This window comes from Suncus etruscus, chromosome X, assembly GCF_024139225.1.
Source record: "Suncus etruscus isolate mSunEtr1 chromosome X, mSunEtr1.pri.cur, whole genome shotgun sequence".
NCBI lineage: Eukaryota > Metazoa > Chordata > Mammalia > Eulipotyphla > Soricidae > Suncus > Suncus etruscus.
In genome coordinates this window covers 78,341,904-78,368,323 of record NC_064868.1, presented here as the reverse complement: position 1 = coordinate 78,368,323, position 26,420 = coordinate 78,341,904, and the positions used below count along the sequence as shown (strand labels likewise).

The 26,420-nt window shown below is 36.5% G+C and overlaps 1 protein-coding gene and 1 pseudogene across 1 annotated transcript in view; one reads left to right on the top strand and one right to left on the bottom strand.

Annotated features, from left to right (window-relative positions):
- The window catches only part of MCF2 (MCF.2 cell line derived transforming sequence), an 82,760-nt gene extending 58,291 nt beyond the window's left edge, over positions 1 to 24,469 (top strand). The window contains exons 21-25 of the mRNA XM_049767476.1: positions 2,242 to 2,320; positions 3,530 to 3,593; positions 6,241 to 6,350; positions 7,889 to 7,998; positions 24,411 to 24,469. Of these exons, the coding sequence (XP_049623433.1) occupies positions 2,242 to 2,320; positions 3,530 to 3,593; positions 6,241 to 6,350; positions 7,889 to 7,998; positions 24,411 to 24,422 (375 nt within the window). The 3' untranslated portion in view covers positions 24,423 to 24,469. The remainder of the gene's footprint in view (positions 1 to 2,241; positions 2,321 to 3,529; positions 3,594 to 6,240; positions 6,351 to 7,888; positions 7,999 to 24,410) is intronic.
- Positions 12,558 to 12,698, bottom strand: LOC125999838 (uncharacterized; annotated as a pseudogene).
- Positions 24,470 to 26,420: the final 1,951 nt, after the last annotated feature.

Genomic DNA, 26,420 nt, shown 5'->3' with positions numbered 1-26,420 from the left:
TATTTATGATTGAGTTTTAGTCATACATTGTTTCAGAACCAGTCTCTCCACCAATGTCCCCAATTTTCCCCCTGACCCTCAGCCTGCCTCTGATCTAGTCACTTTTTTCCTCACTCATTGTCTTACTGTTCCATTATCTACATTATCCTTTCATCAGTGGCAAGCGTCCTACTGAAGACCAGTTCTCTTGCTCTTTTTTTTCCATTGTCACTGGGCATTTGATGTTCTTCAATGAAGTTTCTTTATGTCCCACATATGAGAGAAATCATTCTGAGTATGTTCCTTTTCCTCTCACTGATTTCACTCAACATGGTCCTCTCATGGTCCTCTCCAGATTCATCCACATTGTAGCAAATTACATGCATTTTTTGCAACTGAATAGTACTGCATTGTGTGCATGTTCCATAGTTTCTTTATCCATTTATCTCTCTGTGAAAATTTGGGTTGTTTTCATATTTTGCTATTATGTAATGTGCTAGAGTAAACATAGGAGTGCAAATGTCTTTTCTGTACTGTGCTTTTTGTGCTCTTAGGAGTATATCCCTAGGAGTGGCCATATGAAAGTTCAATTCCTAGTTTTTTGATTAATGAACTGTCTTTCAAAAATGCAGGGCCACTTGACATTCCCACTAGCAGTGAATAAGGGTCCCTTTTCCCTTATATCCTTGTCAACATTGCTTGTTTTATTTTTTGATGTGTGCCAGTCTATCTCATTACTGTTTTAATTTGTTTCCCTGATTAGTGATGGACATAATTTTTTCACATATTTTTTGCCATTTGTATTTTTTTTCTTTGAGGAAGTTTATGTTCATCTCTTCTAATTTTTTGATAGAGTTGGATGTTTTTCTTATATATATGTATATATATAATTCTACCAGTGCTTTATATATCTTGGTTATTAAATTTTTGTCAGATGCATGGTGGGAAAATAATTTCTCCCAATCTGTGATCTGTCTGTGATGTTTTCATATTCTGGTCAACATCTTCTTTGAGAGACAGAAATTTATCTTTGCTTCTACTTGCTTGGTCAGTAGTATTTTATCCTTAAAGATGTCTCTAGTTTCAATGTCACAGAGTTCTACCTATGCTTTTCTCTATGCAATTTATGGATTTAGGTCAATATCTAGGTCTTTAGTCCATTTAGGTTTACCTTTTGTCATTGGCACTATAAAGCCACGTGCACTTATATTTTGGAGGGGTATTGGGTCAAAACTGTTAATTCTCAGAAATTTCTCCTGGCTCTGTGATTAGGGATTACTACTGGTGGGCTGGGAGAACCATATGAGGGGTCCTGATGATATAACCTGTAACAGCCATGTGCAAGATAAATACCCTACTCTGTATCCAAGCTCTAATTCTAAGCATATATATATTAATTTTTATTGAGACCAATGTAAATTACAAGTCTTTTACAATTGTATTTCAGCTCATATTGACAGTGAATTAGGTCCATTTTCATCACCAGTGTTGACTTCCCTCCACCATAGTTCCCAGCACGCATCCCATATATCCACCCTTAGCCCTTCGAACTGCTAGTGTAACAGGTCCCTTGTTATATTTTGAGACTTTTGATTACATTGTTGTTGACTTCGGTTTAGGTATTTAGGTTTGACCGTTTTTTATTTCACTCAAAAGCATTTATATCTTAAAAGATATAATTAGAGGGTTAAAATAACCCTCTTTAAAGAAAAAAAGCAATAGAATACATTTCACATTTATTCTCTGGAAATTCTTATTCAAAAGACATTTCATAAAGATTTTGACTGATGACTATCTGCTCAATAGAAGTTCTAAGAATCAAATGATCAGACCTGAACATCAAACCCAAAGTAAAGGAATACAGAATCTATATCCAATCTACAACAAGCTGTGCAAGTGGGGACCAGTTACACTAGTATTCTGGGGGGGGGTTAAAGGAGGGAGATATGGGATGTATGCTGAGAACAGAGGTGGAGGGAGGACAACACTGGTGGTGAGAATGCCCCTGATTCATTGTCACTATATACCTTAAATATTACTGTGAAAGATTTGTAATTCACTTCGGCCACAATAAAAATTAATAAAAAAGAAGTTCTAAGAATCAAAATGATACTCCTTAGTCACAGTAGATAAGGATATGGATTATGTTTTATATAAACACTTGGATTTGTTCTATAATATACCTTTTTCTAATTATAATACATCTTTTCATGGAGACATGCCCTCTTCTCTCTAACATTTGCTTCCTTTTTTAATGTGTAGGCTCCGAATATAGATGTGAAGCTGACATGGTTAAAAGAATTGAGAAGTGTTTTGTTGAAGCACCAGGAAGTCTTGACAGGTACATTAAAGTTTGCATGGTTTGGAATAAGAAGCACAGTGACTGCTCATTGAGTCACATTTCATAATAAGTTTTACACGGAATGTCGGTGACATTTACTTTCTTCTCTTAAGAATCAGAGGATTTGTTCCAAGATTTGGCTATTATACTGAGTGCTGCGATAAATAGTGGGGTGCACACGTATTTTGGGATGAATGTTTTTCCCACTTGGGGGTATATACCTAGGAGTGCAATTGCCGGGTCAAATGGGAGCTCAATTCTGAGTTCTTTGAGCACTCTCCAGACTGTTCTTCATAGGTGTTGGACAAGGGGGCATTCCCACCAGCAATGGATGAGAGGTCCCTTCATACCGCATCCCCGCCAACAAAGATTGTTCTCAGTATTTTTGATGTGAGCCATCCTCACTGGTGTAAGGTGGTATCTCATTGTTGTCTTGATTTGGATCTCTCTGTGATGGAATGTTTCATTTTCTTTTTTCTCCATCGCCCCCCAAATCGATGATGAGAACCTCTAGAAGGACTCTGCCCACTTTTGGAGTATTAGACTTTTACCCCAGTTTACTACTTTTCTCTTCTTCAGACCAAACCACACAAACTTAACTAGCTAGGCCTACCTCCCAGTTAGAGGGGGAAATTAGGGAGACACCTAGACCAATCAGATGCAAGACTACTATGTGGTAGGATAGGTACATAGGGGACCACATATTCTAGCAGCCCTGGGGGTGAGGGAAGTGGATATGGGAGATAGGACAAAAACGGAGGTGAAGGGAAGACAATTTGGTGATGGGAATCCTCCCTGATGTTATGTAAATATTTAACTAAAATATTATTGTCAACATGTAAACCACTATGATCAAAATAAAAATTATATTATAAAAAAAAAGAATCAGAGGATTTGTTAAGCTAATTAGCAGAAGACCAGGATTTGGGTGGAATTGTTTAAATCTCTGGGGAGAACGAATTTTACACTAGAAAATAAACTCCACTGCTAGAGATGCAGTGGGGAAGTAATAGATCAAACTCTTCATTCCAAGTCCTTTCGCAGAGGCAGCTCTGCTTAGGACCTCCAGTATTTAATGCTTGATGAAGATGGTTGAGACGGGCCTTCCTTGTGGTGGATTCAAGTTTGTGAATAGTGAGATTACATGGTTTTAATTGGTCTTCAACGAAGAAAATTGCTGCTGATATAAGCTCTGTGTTTCTTTCACAGTCAAAAACCCACTGTCTTGTCTACTGACAGAACAGGAGCAGCTGTTTTTTCAGGAAAAAGACGAGTGAGTAATCATCCCCCTCCTTCTGTTTGCTGTTTCTTTGGGCATTAACCAGGGGCCACATACATGCTGAGTTGGCATGCTTGCACAAGGGTCTAGGGTACATACTGAGAGCAGACTTTAGTGTTGAAGCTCATGTCCATTCTGGTCATAGTGCTAAATAGAGTCAATGTCATGTTTCCATATCTATACACAAAATTTACACTCCTGCTTACAGTGCTTTCTTGTTTCTTTGGAGCTGTGGTACTCACACATATGTACACAGACAGACACATACAGGCACCCACCTGGATGTTGTGCTCTGTTGCAGTGCTGGGGATATTTGACTGCAGAATTTAGGGACTAACCTCAGCATGTAAGAGTGACACCAGGGATCATACTGGCAAATCTGGTGCATTTATCTGTCATAGAGTCCTTCGTGAGGTCCCCACAAAACTACACTTTAAGAAGTATCTTTCCTGTAGGGGGTTAGAGAAAATGTTTAGTAGGTGCAAGATCCCTGGCACTGTATGACCCTCTTGAACACTATCAGATATATCCCTGATGGCTCCCCCAGCCCTACCAGATGTGGCTATGCTGACCCCAGAGCACTACTCATTTGAGTTTTGTCAGGTGTGGCCTTATGTAAAAGAAGAAATATAATTCCCATAAATCTTTTGTTTTCTTTAGGTAACATGATGCTATGCATTTAAGACATCTCAGATGAAAATCTACCTGCCATAAGAGTAATAACCCAATAAATTCCCAAAGCACATGATATTCTTAGTACTCTCCTTATTTCTGCTTGAAGTTTGGTCATCCTTAATAACTATGCCATTTACCTTGATGTTAAAAATAATACAGTGGCTTATGCTAATTTTATTGTATTTTTGAGCTTTCATATTTGAGTTTATTCATTTAACTTTTAAAACACTACTATAGTTGAATTTGAAAACAAACCATTGCAAGTAATGGGTATATCAGATAGTCCTTTAATCATTCACTACTGAAAATAAAATGCCAGCAGTGTGTGTAACTCACTGGCTCTATTTAGAGGTCTGACACTGAACACCACCCCTGGAATGATGCTCATCATCTTTGTATGTTTCTTCATTGTAATGCCTCCATCCTTCCTGATGTAAATCAAAGTTCATCAGTTCTACTTGGTTCATTTCATCAGTTTCTTTTACTTCCTTCCTTTAAGGAAGGAATTTTTTTTTTACCAGCAGAGAGAGTTTATAAGGAGAGTTAGACTAATTTTAAAACTCAATTATAAATATTTCCCTACTCTTCCCACCCCACAATGAGAGCAACGGTCTCTAGTTTGAAGATGTGGTCATTGGATTATGCCTCTAAGAATCCTAAAAGGCAGAGTTTCCAAAGAACACTAGTGTAGATGCAGAAAAAGTTCCCACACTGATCTCAAAACCTTGGTACAGATAATTCCAGGCAACAGTATGATGGTTGACTTACTAAAATCCCCATTCACTGCTGTACCTTATTTTTTCAGGATAGCAGGAATCAAGGATAAATTACGTTGGTACTTCTGGAGCTTGACAAAAACAATGCAAAGTTACAGGAAATCTGTTACTCAGAGTTCAGAATACTCAGTCTTTTGTCATAGAGTATGGAGGTCATTTTCTGGTTTCTGACTTGGTAGTAGCTACTGACACTGATAAAATTTATGTTTTATTGTCATGTAGAGACAACTTATCAGAAGGTTCGAAGTTTGAGAACATCAGAATTTTGTTCTGTTTCTAAAGTCATGCATATTGGTGATAGGGTCTACATCTGATATAGTGCTCTGGGGACTTTTGGGACCATAAAGTATTAGGGATTCAATATGAGCTTCCAGCATGGAAAGCATAAACTATAGCCCTTGAAGCCCTCTCTCCAACCACAACATATGTGAATTGTTCACCACACTCAAGCAAATTATAAGCTACCTGCACCTTCACTAGTTGTTAGCATTTGTGAAATGCTGAGAACACTGAAGACATATCATTTGCAAACCTCAAATATACAATATGCACTAGAGATTTTAACAAACATGCTTGTCTAGAGTCAACAGGGGACTAGGATTTTTTGAATGATATACTCACCAGTTCTAAGGGCTGTACTTCTAGCTCTGCACTTAGGGCATCCCTCCTGCAGGCTCCAGAGACCTATTGGGGTGCCAGTGAGCAAATCTGGCTTAGTCATGTGCAAGGAAAAGGTTCTACCAGCACCAGCCCCAGAAAAGTTATTTTGTCTGCATGTAATAACCATACAGATGTGGGGACGATAAGTTAAGGAAGGGAACACTAGTATAATCACTGAGAGGAAGTGTGTCTACCACAGAAATAGCTTTGGGGTAGGAAGGAGACAGATCATTAGTGGAGGGTAGTGGGCACTGGAGAATGGATTGGTGTTGGATACTACACATCTGAAATTGAATCACCAATATTTTGTAACTATAATTTGTGGTGGTTAAATAAAAATTAAATAAAATGTATAGAGACCATGCTAGCGTGGAGCTTAGGATTTAAGCTTTTTGACTTAAATAGTTCTGATCCCATGGTGTGTCAAAGCTGGTTTCGAGTCCATGCTATCAGTCAAAGAAGGACTATTTTACACTGTGGTTTCTTTGTAGACTCTACAAAAGCTCACTTTGATATATTTGCTATTTCAGAAATCAACTTGGAGCGATGGGAGGCTCCGAGGAAATCAAATCAGTGCACAGCAGCACTCTGGCAGAGGTCGGTGAGGCCATTGCCTCACTTAAAGCACAAGCAAGTAAAGGTATGTTGGATGGTCATGTAAGTCTAGGACTGGAAATGGGGCCAATTTGTCCTCCTGTTGTTAAATTGGAAAAATCTGCACAACTCTTACGTTTGTCTAGTGAAGAATAAAGGCAAAAATTTTTATGGGCACTTGTGTTTAACATGCAAGGTTTTAGGAGGAATGCTGCAGAACAGGGGTGGTCAAAGTGTGGTCCCTGGAACAATTAAGTTAGCTTCACCCAGGAACATAAGAGGAAGAAAAATTCTCTGGCTTCATTTCAGGCCTTCCAAATCAGAAACTCAGAGTGAGACCCAATTGACTGTTGTTTAAGAAATTCTCCATGTGATTTCTTCTGAGGTATATTTAGGTTTCCGAAGGTTTTCTCCATGTGATGTGGTGAAAAACATATATGTTAGCTTTAAGGATTGCACACCACATTCACTACAGGTTTAATGAATGAGGGGTGGAGACGTCGTGATATAATGATATCACTTGACCATCAGTTTTTTTATTACACAAATTGTGTCAGTTCAATTTATTTCAAACAAGGTTTTAACAAATATAAATAACCCAGCCTAATGGTTTAAAGCTCAGTGATTGTACAACTTAACTGAGATGCATCAGTGACCACCCTTATGAAAGTCACAGGTTAGAAGAAGAAAATTCAAAAGCAATTAAAATTAAATGGATGTGTTAGGATGGGGAAATGTAGATGTTGGAGAAATACCTGTCAGGATTCCTCAAACGTTTCCCTCATCTGCATCTTAGACTTTCATGGAGATAGACCAACCAAAGGTCCCACTACTTAAATGTCATGTGTCTTTTAATTTAAAAAATGTTTTTTAACTAAAGAGAGACAGGTGATACCAGATAGGATATATTTTTAGTAAACCCTTTAATGGGAGGTTCACTTCCATGGGATATCTAGGTACCTGCACCCAGAGCTGTCATGAGACAACCAAGTAGCCCTGCCTTTGACAGATGAAAAAAACCAATTAGAGGAAGTGAAGTGACTTTCCCAAGGTTCCAGGAATAGTAGAAGGTGGTCAAGATGAGATCTTGTTTATTTTCTCCCTACATCAACAAGCATAATTTCTGAGAATTCAGTATTTTATGGAAGAAATAAGCACCTCTTATGTGCAAGGCTCTTATGAGGCATGACATATAACACCTGGTCTTGCATAAGAATAGAGCTAAGACATCAGCTTGTTGTAAATGCTATTGGGGTAGAACCAATAAAAAACCCTAGGAAGAATTTCTGGAAGACATAATTTTCTGTAAGGAGGAATATGTCTCTAGAATGTTCTTTAACACATACTTTAAAGAAATCTCACAAAACCAACTTGGAAACATCTTTGAACAGAAAAGTATGTGACATTGCAGGTCCTTTCTAAAATACTTGTATTTTAAAGAAATATGATATAACTAAGTTTTTATTATAGAAAAATCTTAATCGGTTGAATGTTAAGCCTAGATTACTAGTTTCTCTTCTCCCCTTGTAATTAATTATTCAGCATTCAGTTATGTAACTGCCACCCTCCATGATTTTCTTATAGTCTTGACTGCAATTTCACTACGTCCACAAATTCCGGAAGGGGCTGAGGAATCGCCCAGCCACTGTGTCTACCCATCTGATGATGGCAACAATGAAGACAAGTCCCCACTGGTTAGTGATAACATATTTAAATAAATCACTAAAACCACTGCTGGTAGTTGGTACTAATAAATGGATGAGGCAGATAGGATTAGTCTTTGTTCCCTATCCTTAAATCCATCAGGATATTCCACAGCTAGAAGGTTTAAAATACATCTCTGTAAAGAACATTCAATAAGCACATCTTCCTTTAAGGAGAACTTGTGGGAACTACACTTAGAACTACTAATGAAGTTGATGATACAATTAGTCACTCCAGGTCTCTATGTATTTACCAATTTTATTTTGACTAGAACTTCATTAATGGGTTTTCAATTGAGGTATGTGAGGAAACTAGAGACAAAAGTGGGTCAAATATCAGGTTAATGTATTAAGTTTGAGGTAATTATGCAAAGTGAAATTAGTCAGGAAGGGAGATAATGACAGATGTTTTCACTCATGTGGAACATGAAAAGTAAAGCTGATGACTGGCAAGAAATAACTAAATTAACTCTTCAACTCATAAGAGGCAAAGGGGAAAAAATGTGTAAAGGGGTCTTTTGGGGGGTTTGGTGAGATGGCCTAGAATTTTGGTGGTGGGAGTGGTGATGATTAAACATATATAGAGGTGTGAAATGAACCCCCCAAAATCCCATAGTAGTATAAACAAGGGAGAACTAATTTTTTAAGCTGTGGTCTCTCAGATTAGAAATATGGTAAAGGAATGTTACACTTTAAAAATGATTTCACAACATCTGTGGAATATATTTCACTGGCTTTTAAAGCACAAACCCTATTACAATTAAATGAAGTTTAATAAAATTAGAAATTCAGTATTTTAGAGCAGAGACATACAATAAAAATAAAGTAGGTTCCTTTAGGATAAAAGAAAGCATTTTTCAATCTTCACAGTTAGCTCCAAACTACTTTTTAAGTATAGAAAGTTTGGATGGAGTTCTACAACTCCATTGAAAACAACTAGGATCCAAAAAATTATCCTGATATGTATCTACTCGAAATTTTTTTTTAATTTGACTTCTTTGAAACTTACATTTTTCTAAGTTCTAAAGTCTTCTAGAATAGCCTATATGGATTATTCTGGGAAATAATTCTTTTTTTTTTTTGGTTTTTGGGCCACACCCAGTGATGCTCAGGGGTTACTCCTGGCTGTCTGCTCAGAAATAGCTCCTGGCAGGCATGGGGGACCATATGGGACAACGGGATTCGAACCAACCACCTTTGGTCCTGGATTGACTGCTTGCAAGGCAAACACCGCTGTGCTATCTCTCCGGGCCCTGGGAAATAATTCTAATAAACTCTAAAATCATGTAACTAATAAATTTGCTAAAAATAATGCCATAAATCAAGTGCCATTGTAGCCATAGTATAAAAATATGTTTTCTAGGATGGAGCTGGAGAGGTATAGCAGTCAGGATTATTTTCTTGTTCATAGCTGATGTGGGTTAAATCCATGGTAGCACATTTTGTTCTCTGAGCCCTGACAGCAGATATCTGGTAGCACCAGGCAAGGAGTAATTAACAGGGTACTGATGATTGTTGATCAAAATAACAGCAACAAAAAAGATTTCTAGGGCCAGAGAGAGCTTAGAGGTTAGGAGTACATCCGTTGAATGGACAATGACCCAAGTTCAGTCTTCTGCATGGCCTCTTGAGCTTTCAACTATGTTAATTGTACCACAGCAGCTTTGTCAACCCCAGCACTCCTTGATCTCAACAGTGTCCCTGACTTGAAAGTCACTGAACCTTCTAGCCCCATTGGCCAAGCATCACTTTGAATAGCCTCCAGGCCCCTAAACACTGCTTGTGAGACATCCATAAATATATATGATAGCCATCATACATAGATTTGACACTGACAAGTTTATGAAAACAACTCCTTTATTCTAATAAGATGTGATCACTACCATTTCTTCATAGTCTCCTTTAAGATACCTTCTTTCCATTAGATCTTGACACTTTGGTAACTTTAATTTTTCTCTTCTTTTTATAAAGAAAAAGACTTCAACAATTACCAAGCTCCTTTCTATCTATTTTTTTTCAATAAAACAGCCACAGAACCAAAATAGCATGCATTAAAGACAAACATGGGATTTGCCTCACCACAGCTGTGTTTCTGACAGGTCAATGAAAAAATGATTGCCATTATAATGAAAACAATTTTGTAATAAAAACAGGCATTGTTTCCAAAAATGTTTTTACTTTTTTTTGTTTTGGGGCTACACCCGCTGATGCTCAGGGGTTACTCCTGTCTGTGTTCTCAGAAATCTCTCCTGATATGGGGGACCATATGGGACACTAGGGAATGAACCCAGGTCCGTCCTGGGTCAGTCGCATGCAGGGCAAAAGCTTTACCTCTGCACTATTGCTCAGGCCCTCCAAAAATGTTTTAATACAAGGAATCATTTGTGATATTGTTAGGACCCTAGTGACTTCTTAGAGAATAATTTTGGCTGTTCAGTATAAATCTTAAAATTATGAAGTCGTCTGGTTTAGAAAGTGGGACATAGTAGACTGCTTCCTAATGAAGTTCTAATGTTGATGGGACGGGAGCTATAGGAGAGATCATTGACTATCTCTTTTCCTCATATTATATTATGTATATAGAGTTACTTACCTCAGTATTAAAAAAAGTTTAAAGTTACCGAATATTCTCTCTCTAATAATACAATGATCCTACATATTTGTATGACAGCTTATAAGTACAAAACTTTCACATTTAATACTCATAGTATTAATGCAAGGGTAGGCTTTATTATGCCAACTATTGTTGAGAGAACAAGTTCAGAGCTGTTAAGTGATTTATACAGAGTTAATTACTTAGATTGGCAGTGCTTAGGCATTTTAGTCCAAGAATATTTTGCATTGTTAAAAATTATTGAGAGAGTTTGGAGTGATAACACAACAGGTAGGGCATTTGTCTTGCATGTGGCTGACCCAGGTTTGATCCCTGGCATGCCATATGGTCCTTTGAGACTGCCAGAAGTGATTTCTGAACTCAGAGCAAGGAGTAATCCCTGAGCTCTGCCAAGTGTGCCCCCCCAAATTATTGAGAAATCCCCCAAAGAGGTCTCTTATGTTACTTAGTACATTATAAATTATAATACAGGGTTTATAAATTATAACACAAGAAATATAAAGTTTGTTTTTGAAATATTAACATACCAATTGTAGGGGCCTGAGTGATAGCACAGTAGGAGGGCATTTGCCTTGCACGTGGCTGACCCAGGACGGACCTTGGTTCGATCCCCGGCGTCCCATATGGTTCCCTAAGCCAGGAGCGATTTCTGAGCACATCACCAGGAGTAACTCCTGAGCGTCACCGAGTGTGCCCCCCAAATATATATCAATTGTAATTTATATAAATAACATTTCTATTAAATTTTACATTTTTTCAGGGTGGAGAGATAGCTCAACAGGCCGGAGCATATATTTTCTGTGCAGCATTTCATGGTTCTCTGAGCACTGCTAGGAGTGATCCCTGAACATGGAGCTAAGAGCACCTTCTGGTCATCTTTGGGTGTGGCTCAAAAACTAACTTACCTAGTATCTCAGAAACTCACTGACAAACTAAATCAAATTCAAGGACTTCAAAACCAAGATTATGATGAGAAGCATGACATTAAAAATGGTTTTCAAAAAATAGTTTTTCAGTTTTCTAAGAAGACAGTTGGATTCTTATTTGTTTCTTCTTTCAATCTAGAGTCAGTGCCACTTGTAAGAGAATGTGAATAAAAAGAGAAATTAATATTTTTTGTGGGGTTCTCCCAGAAGTGCTCAGGGGACCCAGATTGACAGTCTTAGTGATTCTTAGCCAATGTAAGGGCAGGAATGAGGTGCTACACAGAAGTCTCCAGAACAGCACTCAGCAATGCCTAGCAGCCATGTGGAACCAGGGACTGAACTGGGATCAGGCAATATAGTAAGGCATGCACCCCAACCACTATAGATCTCTCTGGCCATGTCAGTTGTCTTAGTAGAAATTTGGCTCTGTAGATTTTTTTCAAGTATCTTGGGAACTTTGAATACTCTCTGCTTTTCAAATTTTAAGACACTCTGATTTACACCAATAATAAAAAGAATTTTCATTTTCTTTGTTAATTTGGAGGACAAGAGGGGATAAAAAGTTGTTCAGGGGCTGGAGAGATAGCATGGAGGTAAGGCGTTTGCCTTTCATGCAGGAGGTCATCGGTTCAAATCCCAGCATCCCATATGGTCCTCCGTGCCTGCCAGGAGCAATTTCTGAGCCTGGAGCCAGGAGTAAACCCTGAGCATGCCGGGGTGACCCAAAAACCACACACACACAAAAAGTTGTTCAGATGTGAGTCAAAAGTCAAGGGAAGTTGGTTGAGGTTAAAATAGTCACCAACGAGGCTTTCTGTAAAGGCCTGGTTAAGAAATAGTAAAGATTTCAGAGTCTCTGTGTAATTTAGGTGTCAGAAAGTAAAGAAATATGCAACTCTGTTGAATGCTTTAATCATTGGGGATGGCAATGTAGAATACAGAGTAGTTCTCATTTCTAGTCCAATAATTCCCTGGGATAAGGGAATTAACTTTTTTATATATTTTTCTTTTTTTGTCCCCCAATTCACAATACAGACCAGTCAAAGGGCTTGTGTTGAGGTGTTGAGGTGTATATGGGGTGCATTTACTGTACCTCCTCTTTCTATACAGTCAGTGTAAAGAACACAGCCTGTGGTAAGAATTGGGAGACCTTATCTGTTCTTTTATTTTTTTTTGATTTTTAATATATATATATATAATCCTTCACCAGTGCTAAAATTAACTTTTTTTAATCTTCTCTTTATCAATTCAGTATCAAGGGAAGGAAAATTGTCCCTTTTTTAAGACCTACGTTGGCAATGCCTTTCCACTTCTGATTAAGTTACTATGTGTTCCAGCTTTCTCCTGCCTTCTCCTCAGTCCATTTTCTAGCAATACATCTTCTCATATATTCAGCCCAGTTGAGGAAGAATTTATTTTAGGAATAACTTCTTTGGCTATACATATAATTGGCATCATATTTTAATTTGCTTTCTACCACTTTAAAAAGCATTGTTATTCTAATTCAAAAAGTAAATATTTATATTTCAATACTTTAATTTTTAATAGAATCACTGTAAATTACAAAGTTATGGCAGGCATTTTTTCCTTCCATTTTCCCTTTTTAAGCACTGTGGTTTGCTGTTAGGGTATCATGCCAATCACTTTTCCACTTTCCAGCACCCTGTCATCCTCCAGAGTGATCACTTCCCTCCACCATTATTGTAGTGGCCCCTGCATTCACCTCCCAGTGGCAAGCTTCTTACTGAAAACCACTTCTCATGCTCTTCATTTCTATTACCACTGAGCATTTTTTATTCCACAACTATGTTTCTTTATATCCCACATATGAAATAAATCAATCTTCTCTGTCTCTCTTCCTCTGACGAAGTTCTCTGAACATGATACTCTCTAGATCCATACATGTAGTCGCAAATTGCATGACTTCAGTTTTTTAACAGCCTAGAAATATTCCATAGTGTAGGTGTACTGTCGTTTCTTTATTCATTCATTTTAGATGTTTGCTGTTGTGAATGTCACCATGAAAGAAGGAATGCAGGTGACTATTGTGCATTCTGTTTTGGAGGCCTTGGATTATATTCCAAGAAGTGAAATGGTTGGATAATATGGAAGCTCAATTCATAGCTTTCTGAGGAATGATCCTAATGATTGTGTTGTTGAGACACCATGATTGTTAATATTAATATTCTAGATGTAAAATGTCACTGCACCACATCCACCAAAATGCCATCACTTTGATCATCACTATCCCTAGGTATCTTCTGGTTTCTTCTGGTCCTGATTCCCTGAGCTGACTCAGTTCAGTAGGCAGAACCTCAGAGATGATTTTTCATTGATCATTATCTATCCCCTTATTTTATTTATTTCTATTTTATGGGTGAGATCATTTAGTATTTGCTATTCTCCTTTTTACAAACATGTATTTAACATATTACCTTCCAGTTTCCACCAAGTTGCAGCAAACTGCAAGAAAACCATATAGTTAATGTATAGAAGATTGTGCTGTGAAATGTATGAAATTATATCAATATGACATTGTGATTCTCAAAATACTTTGGGACTTGAAAATAACTTTATCTTCTCTATTTTGTAGCAAATGTAACCCGTGTGCCTTGGATAGTCTAGTTTATTAATAAGTCAAGTTAAATCTAAGAAATTATTAAGACTATGTAAAACACATTATGATTTATATGTTTTCTTGGTGGACCCAGAATTTTTGTGCCCATTATTTTTACCAGTGCAAAGTTATAAAAAGTCTCTATAAATTCTTTTGGGAACATTAGTAAATTTTGTTCAGGGCCATTGCCTTTTGTATACAGCACGCAAATAAATTTTTCATGAGAGCATGTTACAAATATCTGTGTTAACAATTTACTTTAATGCTTCTTTTTTCGGTTTGGATTTGTACTGACAACTCGTAACATAAAATAGTTGTGCACTATAATTTTCTTTGTCATTCATGCTGTAATTCTGTTCTTTCAAATAAAAAGGAAGTGAATTCTTCAGTTAAATAAACACATGTTCTGCATTGTATTTTCCATCACAAACTGCTCCATGTTTTTTCCCATGTAAAGTGCCTGCAGCTCCCATATTTACCATTGAACCCGAAAGAGTGAGTTTCAAGTGTTTCAGAGCATGCAATTATGCAAGTGGGTTTGTAATCAAGTTTGCAATGAAATTTTTCAAAACATCCTGCAGTCTTCAGGCAAATATAAAACCCTAGTAGATTGCAGCAAGAGAGGCTTGGAAGACCTCCTGGTTAGTTAGAACTAGCTTTTCCATGAAGATTTTGGGATCACTGGTAGATGTGTTCATTCTCAGTGCTTGTGATGACCACTGCCTGGGGCCCTTGGATTTCTAATTAGGTGCTCTGTTTCATTTGCAGCATAGTCTTGAGAAGTAGAAGCAACATGTCTCTTAATGATGCTTCATTTTCCATTTTCATTGACTTTGCCATGCCTTTGTAGTTCACTGAAAAGAATATTAACTTTTGGTGAGCGAACTCGGCTTTAAAAGAATGAAATGCTCTGATACTGCATGTTCCTTTTTCTAGTTCACCTTGATCCAGACATTTCAGCAGATACGTGCACCATTGTAGTGGATGTGATCAGATGACATTTGATCATGAGTCATTCATTAATTCATCTCATACCAGGGCCCATGATTGGTTACTTTGCAACATAGCAGAACATTTACAGTCCAGATAGATGGTACAGTGATGGAAGGAGCTTTCCAATGTCTTCTGAGCATCACAAGCATGATCTGTCTGGAGGATCCTGAGCATGACTTGGGTGACATGTTTAGTCCCTAGTGCCACAGAACTCAAGCCACAATGCATCCTCTTGCATTCACATTAAATCACTGATTATATAAATCAAGAATAACAAAGAAGGGCCTAAAAATAAACATTCCAGCTTTTTTTTGTCTTCTCATTTGATCCCTATGCATCTCACTTCATACAGCACTGATTGCAAAGATGGTTCTTTTTTTTTTTTTTTTTGAGTGGGGAAGCAAACTGGTGGCGTTCAGGGTTTACTCCTGGCTCTGTGTTGAGAAATCGCTCCTGGCAGGCTTGGAAGACCATATGGGATGCTGGTGAATGAAAAGGATTGGCTGTATGCAAGGCAAATGCTCCACTCACTGTGCTATCATTCCGGCCCTGCAAACATGGTTCTGCCAAATAAACACTTGAATTATAGAGAATTGCAAGCAGGAAGATGATAGTGTATGGAGAAAGATTGAATAAAGCTTCCATAATTTTGCTCAGCATAATACCGTCCATATCCATCTATGTATAAGTAAATTTCATTATTTCAGTTTTGCTTACAGCTGCAGAGTACAATGTGTAGATATACCATAGTAAATTCACCCTTGGGTTGTTTCCAGATTCTAGATATTGTGAGTAGCACTGTGAGGAACATAGGAATTTAGAGGGCTTTTCTACATTGCATTTTTTGGTTCTTGAGGTTTATTCTTAAAAGTAGTATTGCTGGGTCAGATGGAAGCTCAATTTCTAGTTTCATTTTTTTGAGGAATATCCATATTGTATTATAAATAACCTTGTAAACACTGAATTTAAATAAATAAAAACTAAAACTAAGAAAGTTTTCATAATTAGGGAAGGAAGGTATTTTTTATGAAATACTTCTATCTTCACACTGGTAATGTTTTTTTTTTTAAAAAAAAAACTGTGTACTCTGACCTAAAGGTAAAGAGTGTATATATAAGGGTGGAAATTAGTGATGGATAGCTAAAATAATAACAGTTTTTGCAATAGCCTAAGTCCCTTGTAGTGTTACTCAAGTGATTTAAGCACAATATCATAGAGGTCTTTGAATACATGTAGTAGCATTGTAAGATTTTGAGGTACAGGAGAATAAATATATTTTAACTTTCATATATTACCAGTGTTGATGACTAATATGCTTATCATTTAGGTTGGTGAAGAATCTAAACAGAATAAAAGAATAGCTGATCCCACGGAACAGTTTGCAGATTTTAATATGTGTTATAGTATTCAGAATGGCAAATTTCCAGGTATAACAGGAACAGACTTAAGGATTAGAGTTCTTAGTTCCACCAAATATGCAATTGGTGGGGGGGATAAAATATGCAATTGGTTTTGAGTAGAAACTTTTCTGCACCAAGAAATAGCTTCAAGAATATTTATAGTAGTCAGGATTTTACTTGTTAGTAGTTTTCAATTTATGAACAATCTTTTTGGTGTTGGAGATGAACACATGAAGCATATATTCTACCACTGAGCTGTATCCTGACCCGAAATAAAGATATCTTTATGAATGAATCTCACAAATGATGTTCAGGGAGGCCCTGGGTTAGCCATTGCTAGGGTTGGCAATGTGATGCTGCTCTGGCTCAGTGGTACTCCATTGATATCTCCAGGGCCTGAGGTCCTTGGGTAGGGGTGTAGAAGCTGGTGGAATTCTAAGCCTTGCATGCTTTGCATCCCTTTGAGATATCTGCCCCTGTATTTTCAGGGGAATGAGGACCACACTTCTCTGTGCTTAGGGATTCCTCCTGGCTCTTTGCTCAGGGATCATCCTGGCATAGCTTAGACTCAAACTCAATTTACCTGGGGGCCACAGGAGGCAAAGTCGGGGTGGTCCTTGAGTGCAAAGTCAGTAGTAAGCCTTGAACATTGGGGTGTGTGACCCAAACAACTAAAACAAAACAAAACAAAATTCCTCTAGGGCAGGGCCACAACATGTTGTACGGAGGGCCGTTTGCAGCCCACAGGCCACGAGTTTGAGACCCCTGGCTTAGAGGGTATCCTATGCCATGTCAGGGACCAAACCAGGGTGGTATGTACTAGGAAAATGCTTAATTTTAACACTATATCCACCCCTAATTTTAAACACCTTAAACTTTTTAAAACCAAGTTAATAGATTTGAAAGATACTGTTGTGTTTTGTAATAGAAAGCAGAATAAATTATTGATACTACACATTTAAGGTGCCAACCTTACTATTCTAGAGTGTTTTACCAGCACATTTTATAAAGGTAAGTTAGTTCTTTAGTATTAGTTCCTTACACCTAATACCCATGTACCCTATGTCATTACCTAAGCTTTATATATAAAAATTTAATGAAGCAATAGGTACTCACCTACTGTTAAACTAACCCTTAGGTCACAATGTATGAGTATATATATATATATATATATATATATATATATATATATATATATATATATATACCTTGTAAATTCCATAATCCTCAGGGAAACAGAGCTCTTTATGAAAAGGCAGCCAGTGCTGAGAATGTGCTGAGAATGTGCCTGAAGTGAGCAGCTGCCTGTCATGTACAAGTCCCTGAGTTTCTTCCATGGCCCTTCCTATTCCTAATACTGCCAGGCCTGAGCATCTAATCTTTAGACCTGGACCACCAGATGGACTGTGTTTGACTTTTATCTGGCTTCAGGGGATGGAACATTGTATTTTTATTTTATTTTGTTTCCCCCTTTCCTTGTTAGTGTTTTTTTGCCATACTGGAGGTGGCATGGTCACACACTTTAATTGTGGTTCTTACACACATTAGTGGTGCACCAGAGATCACATCACATACTTTTTTTAAAAATACAGATTATTATTTTAGTTAATTTTTTAAGAACCATGGTTTACAAAGTTATAATATTCTGGCACCAATCTCATCACCAGTGCCAACTTCCCTTCATCAGTATTTCCTGAATTTTTCCAACTCCCTTAACCAGCCTGCCACCTTGACAGGCATATCTTTTTTATTGTTTTATATTTTAAAAGTTTATTTTTCTTTGGCCAACAATAATACAAATAATGATATCTCAGTGGTACTATAACAATGCTATAAATAATAATATGAGACCACACTCATCACCAGTGTGCCCACTCAACAGGCACATTTGAAATTTTGTGTTTGTACTTTGAATCTCATATTTTCAGTGTTGTTGACTCTGTGGTTTGGTTATATAGCTCTACTACTCCTCAAAACTGATGTAATCACAACTTTTTTGGTAATCATTAAATGGGAGAGTGTCACAGGGATCACACTCAAGCATTTGTCAGGGATTAAGTTTTTGGCTTTCTGTCTGCAATGTGGATGCTCTATGACTGAGCACATCTCCAAGCCCATTCACTGTGTTTGAAGGAATCTAATAGACCAGAACTCATTTATTGGAATCCTAAATTTTATTTGTAACCTGAATGAAAATTTTAGGGTGTTAGGATGCAACAAAATATTGGGTCTCCTAGGAACCTCACAAATTTAATCAATCCTTGATTAAATACTCTAAATATGGGTCACCATTAAAGTTATAAGACAGTTCAATAATATTTGATTAGTTTCTAGAATATGGTTCAATGATAGACTACATGCCTCATATCTATGAGAGCCAGGGTTTGGTCCTCAGCACTATAAACAAGTCAACAGAAAGACACTACTTCAAATGTCATCATTGATGGCAAAGTAATAAATAAGATTGAGATCATGTCAAGCATATTAAATCTCACCTATTCACTATTATACTGAAAGTCTTTGCCAGTTCTGTAACTGAAGAGAAAATAGCTTTAAAAATTTGAGAAAATGGTGAAGGGTATTGTACATTTCATGACTAAAAATCAATCATGAAAAACGTTGTTATCTGTGAAAAAAGCACCTCTATTATGAACAAACTTGTAACTATGATGTTTAAATAAATAATTTTAAAAATAATTAAATAAAAAATCATGCAAATCCTTCTCTAAAAAAATTTGACAGGGCCAACTGTGTAATAATTCAATGGTAAACCTCATGTGCATAGCCCTAAGTTATGTATCAGGCACCATGCACAAAAAGGAGTTGAGAAAATCAAAAGAAAACATTATCATGCTTAGCATATGTAAGTATGCACATAAAACTCTTAGGTATCTACACACAGGATGATGATCCTGTTTTTAATCATAGAGAATTGTTGAGACCATAGAATACAAAGTCATAATACAAAATACACTATAATTAGATACATTAGCAACAAACATTTAAGATGTCCTAAGAAAGTGACACATGTACCATGCTAAAGGATTAGAAATCACAATGTTAAGAATTTCATTTTCACAAATTGAGCGAATACTATTATCAAATTATAAAAATATAATCTCATCATGTCCTTTTGGAGTAAAAATTAAGACACTTGTATTAAAATGCAGATGGTGTTAAAAAAACCAAAATATACAACAGATGAATGGGTAAAGAGATTGTGCTATAAACCCAAAAGAATACCTTACAAAAAAAGTACATGCAATTCATGGCAACTTGCATGAATATTAAGGGTATAATATTGAGTAAAATAAGGCAGAGGTAGGACAAATATGGCATTGTCTTACTCAACAGTGTTATATAGAGAAATCAAGTGTATGGGCAATATCAATAATGAGCCTTATATACTGGAATACAGACCCTCTGAGTGGCATATTGTGAGAAAGAGGTTGAGGGGAAAATTGTAAATACTAGAAGGATGTTGAGGTAATGAATGTTAGACTGGAAGTAACATAGGGATGGGGAGTCCTGAATACTTCAGGGACATCTGTGTGCAATACTTTGTACATCAATACCAAAATGTGACCATTATTGTAAACATAAACTATAATAAGTTTTTTAAAATAAAATAACATTTATATCATTCTATATTTCCCCCTTAAGCAGTAATAAAATATAAATGGAAAAACAAAGAGTCTAGTATAGAGTTGGTGATGTGGCTCATATGGTAGCGCACATAAAATTGTGGGTGTGAAGCTCTAGGTTTAATACCTAAAATCATTTAGACAGCCAACAGGAAATGTGGCCATCTCCATAAAAATGAACAATAGATAACAACCAAAGATTTCTGTATTTGGAGGATATGCATGCCTGTTTTAATGTCTACTTTAAATCTCTAGTATTGAATCCAATGTGACTTTGACATAGATGTATATAATTCGAGCTATCAGGGGTCAGGAGGATAGTACAGTAGTTAAAGCACTTGTTTTGCAAACGGCCAACCCTATTTTGATCCGAGGAATCATATATGAGCTTCTGAGTCCCACCAGGAGTGATTCCTGAGCATAGAGCAAAAAAAAATCTCTGAACACTGTCAGGTGTGACCCAAGCCCATCTCAGAGAATGAAAACTAGAGCAATCAGAAATAGAACTAAACAGGGGCTGGAGCCATAGTACAGTATTAGGGTGTTTGCCTTGAAGTCACTGACCTGGGTTTAATTCCTGACATCCCATAGCACCACTTCAGCACTCTCAGCACCCTCACCACCCTCCACCCTCAGCACCACCAGAAATGATCCCTGAGTTCAGAGGTTGAAGTAAGTCCTGAGCACAGATGAGTGTGGCCCAAAAACAGAAAAAAAGAAATAAAATAGAAATAGGTACACATATACATAATCAATACACATAATTAATAGTGTTCATTCAAGATGTCAAGGTAACTGATGAGGAAAGAAATGGTTTTAACAAATACTTCTGGCCTAACTGGATAGTAATGTAAAATAAGAAATGAACTGATGGGCTGAAGGGATAGGACAGCAGGTCAACCTGATTTGATACCTGGCACCCCATATCCTCCTAGTCCACCAAGAGTGATCCCTGAACATAAATACAGGAGTAATCCACGAACATCACTGTGTTTGGCCTCCAAACCAAAAACAAATAGATATTAACCCCTTCATATTTCTTCATACATAAAATTATAATTTTTTCATTATAGACCTAATAAAATTTGGAATAATAAATATTCTAAACTCAAACTCAGGGGAGTATTTTCATGACTTTAAATAGTTAAAAGTTTATTGTTCATACAGGGAAGAAACTCACTAAAAATTAGAAAAGTATCAGACAGATCAAAGAAATGTAGGACATGTGCATTTGACACTTTACAACTTTAAAATTGTATGTCTTTGGAATAAAATATAAATCGACGATAGTAACATTTCAAACACTTTCAAAAATCAAGTAGTTGTAATAAAAACATTTTCTGTCAAATTAAATGACTTCAGCTTCTATGTTGAGGAGTAAATTAAAAAATGAATCTCGTCAGCTTTCTGCCGACATTAGTTAATTTAAATGTTTAATGAGAGCATGACATGCATCAATTAAAATGTATGTTCAACCAGCTGCTTAAGACAAATTTTATACATTACTTTTTTTTTTTTTTTGCTTTTTGAGCCACATCCTGTGACACTCAGGGTTGACTCCTGGCTCTGTGCTCAGAAATCGCTCCTGGCTCCGGGGACCTTATGGGATTCCGGGGATCGAACCGCAGCAAGTCCCAAATGCCCTACCGCTGCACCACAGCTCTGCCCCCTTTATATATAATTATATATTATATATATATAATTTTGGGCCACACCGGGTGATGCTCAGGGGTTACTCCTGGATATGAACTCAGAAATTGCACCTGCTTGGAGTACCATATGGAATGCCAGGGAGGATTCAAACCATGGTCTGTCCTGGGTCAGCCACGAACAAAGCAAACGCCCTACCGCTGCACCATCACTCCGACCCCCTGTACATTATTTTTGAGGGGCTTTTATTGTGGATTTAGCGACTCCTATGACTGCACCCAATAGTGTATGGGAAGCCATAGTGTCAAGTATCAAATCCTAGGCCTTGAGCATGCTTGGCATGCAACTCAGTCTTTGACTCCAAAGAATCTTTCCACAGAACTTTTAAATAATTTCTACGAATCAATGAAAAAATTCAATAAAGAAATGAACTAACAATTCTATGTATATATTATAAAATAATGGCCTTTCTTGTGCAGAAGCCTCCAGGCCTCATCAGTAAAAGCACCATTTGCATTGATATAGAGTCTATAAATACTGACATTTGTATTCAGCATTAGGGAGATACATGCTAGATTTTCCATAGCTTCTGTTGTCATTATTTTAAATAGACAGCCAGATGTACTTAATTCAAGACAAATTTAATTACATTAAATTTTAGCTAACTGTAATGCAGGACATGTACAATTACATATTTGATTAGTTTTAATTTGAAATGGTTCCATTACTATAACTAATCACAGCAGATCTAGGGCATATTATTATCCTTTGAAAAGTGCATTGCAAAGCAACCACTGATTTAGGCAGTTAATGGGCTTTACATTTTTTTATCTTACAGACACTTTATTTTGGGAAAATAATATTATTTATTTCTGGTAATTTTATTTTTAATCAGCAGTACACATTTCAAATATGATTTTTGCATCACCATTGGGAGTGTTCAAATATACCATTTTCTATATGGACCCAACATACTTCATATCATATTTAGGAAATCTGTTGTAAGAGGCCTAAATTGTTCATTTTATTTGTCTTCCAGTGAAGTCATGTCAGTTTTAAATTAGATGCCTTTAATAAATATGTAGTAGAATAATGACTTAAATATTAAAAAGCAATTGAAAGATATCACCCTGAAATTTATAAAGGATAGACCTTTTAAACTCTCACATTTAGTGTTAAAAGTCATAGCAATACAATACATAGTTTTAATTTAATTTACTTTATTTAAAGAGCATCTGTCACATAGTTGACATAGTTGATCATAATGCATTTGTTTCCAGGTAAGTGGGAGTAAAGCCATTAAAAATAAAGGAAAAAAGGGCCGGAGAGATAGCATGGAGATAAGGCGTTTGCCTTTCATGCAGGAGGTCATCGGTTCAAATCCCGGCGTCCCATGTGGTCCCCCGTGCCTGCCAGGAGCAATTTCTGAGCACGGAGCCAGGAGTAACCCCTGAGCACTGCCGGGTGTGACCCAAAAACCACAAAAAAAAAGGGAAAAAGGGATAAAAGGAAGAGAAAGGAAAAAACGTACAGCAAAAAGCAAATTTGTGGAAATGATTGTATCTTGCAATTAAGTCATTAAGTCATTGTCAAAAGATCAAGTAAGCTTTTGTTACTAGTTGGCCATTCTGTTCATTTGTTTCTGAACGTTATGTGGCATTAGATCCACATTGGCATCTAAACGGGTGTGTTCCTATGGGGATTGCCATGTTATACAAAACCTGTAGTTTTCATGTGGCTGTGAATGTGACCACGCAATCCAGGAATTCCAATAATTATTCTGTGGATTTTTGTAGGGCAACTTTTTGGCTGCCAGCTGAGAAAGTGAGGGGAGGGTGCCCAATTTCGTTCCAAATAAAGTCCTCAAGATATCAGTCCAAATACCGGATAACTGGGGCCTTGATGTGATTGGTGTCTTACAGAAAGCCTTAGAGGAGTAGGGAAATAGGCAAAGCAGTGATTGTGGGTGATGGTTGTAGCAGGTGTGACTTTGGTAGGGCAGGGACTCAGCTTGTCCTCTCTTCCCAAGATTGCTAACTTATAACTGTGTAGATAATATACCCATAATTTGTCACTGCTCGATTTATATACCTCTTCAGAACAGAATGGCAATATATTTTAGATTCTGGGGAGGCACACTAAGTTGTGCTCAAAGCTTACTTCTGGCACTGTGCTCATGTATCACCCCTGGTGAGACTTGGAGGACCATGGAGACCTACCTCAGTGTTGGGGATTAAACTGAGGTAGGACTCTGCAAGGCAAGGTATAAATTCTTTACTATAGCTCTGACTCTACACATTGTTTTTATGTTAAAAGCTATTTATGAAGAAATTTTAAGGAGTGGAGGAAATGCTTTTTATTAATTTTAAATATTTGTTATTTTATTATTATTTATTTTATTAGGGAGTTCCAGGTTTTCTCTCAAAGCACACTGCTTGTTCCCTAACCACTTCCAAAAATTGGCCCCCAAACACGCATATGGGAGTAGTATCTGAGAACAGTAGGGTGTTTTAAAAAGTCACTTGAGTTTTAATGTCATTTTTTTTCATTATTTTCTAGATGCCGCTCTGAGAAACAAGAAAAGCAATTTCAGTGGAATAAAAGGAGAATAAATAGACTTAAAATTAAGAATCATTTGGATGTGTTGATGAGTTTGTATGGATGAATATTTCTTTAAACTGTTATGAGTATACATGTTTCATTGGAGTCAGACTGATCCTATGCTGCCCATGGCATTCAAAAAATCTCTTTTGGCCAGAGGAGCTCTAATTTGTCCAGACTGTCCCATTTTTGCAAGAAGTCATCAGACTTTCCATTGGTCCCAGGTGAAGGAAGTGTTAGTGGTTTCTAAGTCATGGTTTTCAGGGAACATTGTAGAACAGTTCCAGGTATATTTTGGATAACTGATGCAATGAAGAAAAACACAAATCCAAAGAGTGATATGAGATAATCAGAGCTTTTAAGCTTCTTTTTATAAATGTTAGTTTATTTGTATTAACTCCATGCTATTTGTGACTATAATCTACCAAAGGATATGTTCTGAAGGACAATTTTTGCACTTTGACTGGTATTTGGATTTGTAAGAGCTGTTTTATGGTTCCCAAAAGACCCAAAGTTAAAAATCCTATACTTATGATGCACTGAGTTTTCAGATTTTTGATTGAAATTGAGATGCACGTGTAACAGTTGGAAATTGGCACTTATTCACACAAAAGGGGTTCTTGTAACAAAGTTCCACTTTCCACTGTCTGTATTTGCTTTTGCCTTTTCTAGAAAAATATAGCCAAGTACAGGCTCTCTTGTGTTATGTGATAGTTCTTCCTATGATTTTTCTAAACCGTGTGATCAGATCACTTATTTTATAACCCAGGGTCAGTTGTTGCATGTATTGTTGAGTTTATGATTGTAGTATTTTATATCATGGACCGCTGAAGACTATGGTTTGAAGTTGCTGCTTTTGACCTCTGAGTTGTGAAATTTCAAGTTGGTAAATTCAGTGCATGTTGTTTTTGGTAATTGGTCTTAGAGTAAACCAATAACTATATAATACATAAACAATGTCTTTTAATTAGTGTTGTATATCACATTATACTAGTGGTATCATTTGATTTCAAAATTTGTGTGACAAGTCATTTGTTACTGAAAGGTACCTGTGATTTACTAGATAAATCTTACAATGTCCAATTGCTGGAATTTATGATGGCTTGGTTTTTTCCAACTTTCCCATTGAAATGTCTACCTATTTGATATTTCATGTAATGCTTCTTCACCAATAACAACAATGTTAAATTGAAATATAATTCTGTACAATTCTGCTGTGGTAAGAAGAGAAAATTAGCAATTGAAATTTTGGAATAATGATGCCACTTTTCACAATGTATTTTCATTTCCTGGATATAGACTAGATATTTTAATCATTTAGAAATACTGAATTCTATAGATCCAAAAACGTAGTAAGAATCTTTTACTGTTTTAATCATTGTATAATGAATGCTATATTTGTACACGTATTTGTATATGTACTGCATTTTATTAATTTTATTGGACTATAAATGTGTGTTACTATAAAACAGCAGCAATTTCCCTTTACATCTTCAAAATTTAATTACTTTGTAGATGTATTTACAACACAAATATATTTGCTTTAATTTCACATTAAAATCCGACTTTAAATCCATTCATTTTGAAAAACTTAATAAATATAAATTAAGCACTAAAGACTCTTTTGCTCTCTTTGATTAGTGGTACTTTGAAAGCACATAGTATTTTTTTTAATTTTTATTTTGACCATATTGGCTTATCATTATATTTTTATATTATATTTATATTATATTAATTTTTATTTTGACCATATTGGCTTATATTATCATTGAATCATTGAATTTTTATATTATATTTATATTATATTAATTTTTATTTTGACCATATTGGCTTATATTATCATTGAATCAGGGGAATTACCATCACCAAATTTGTCCTCCCTCCAACCCTGTTCCCTTCCTGCCACCCATATCCCCCACCCTCATCCCCCAGGCTGCTAGAGTAAGTGGTCCCCTCTGTGTCTAACTT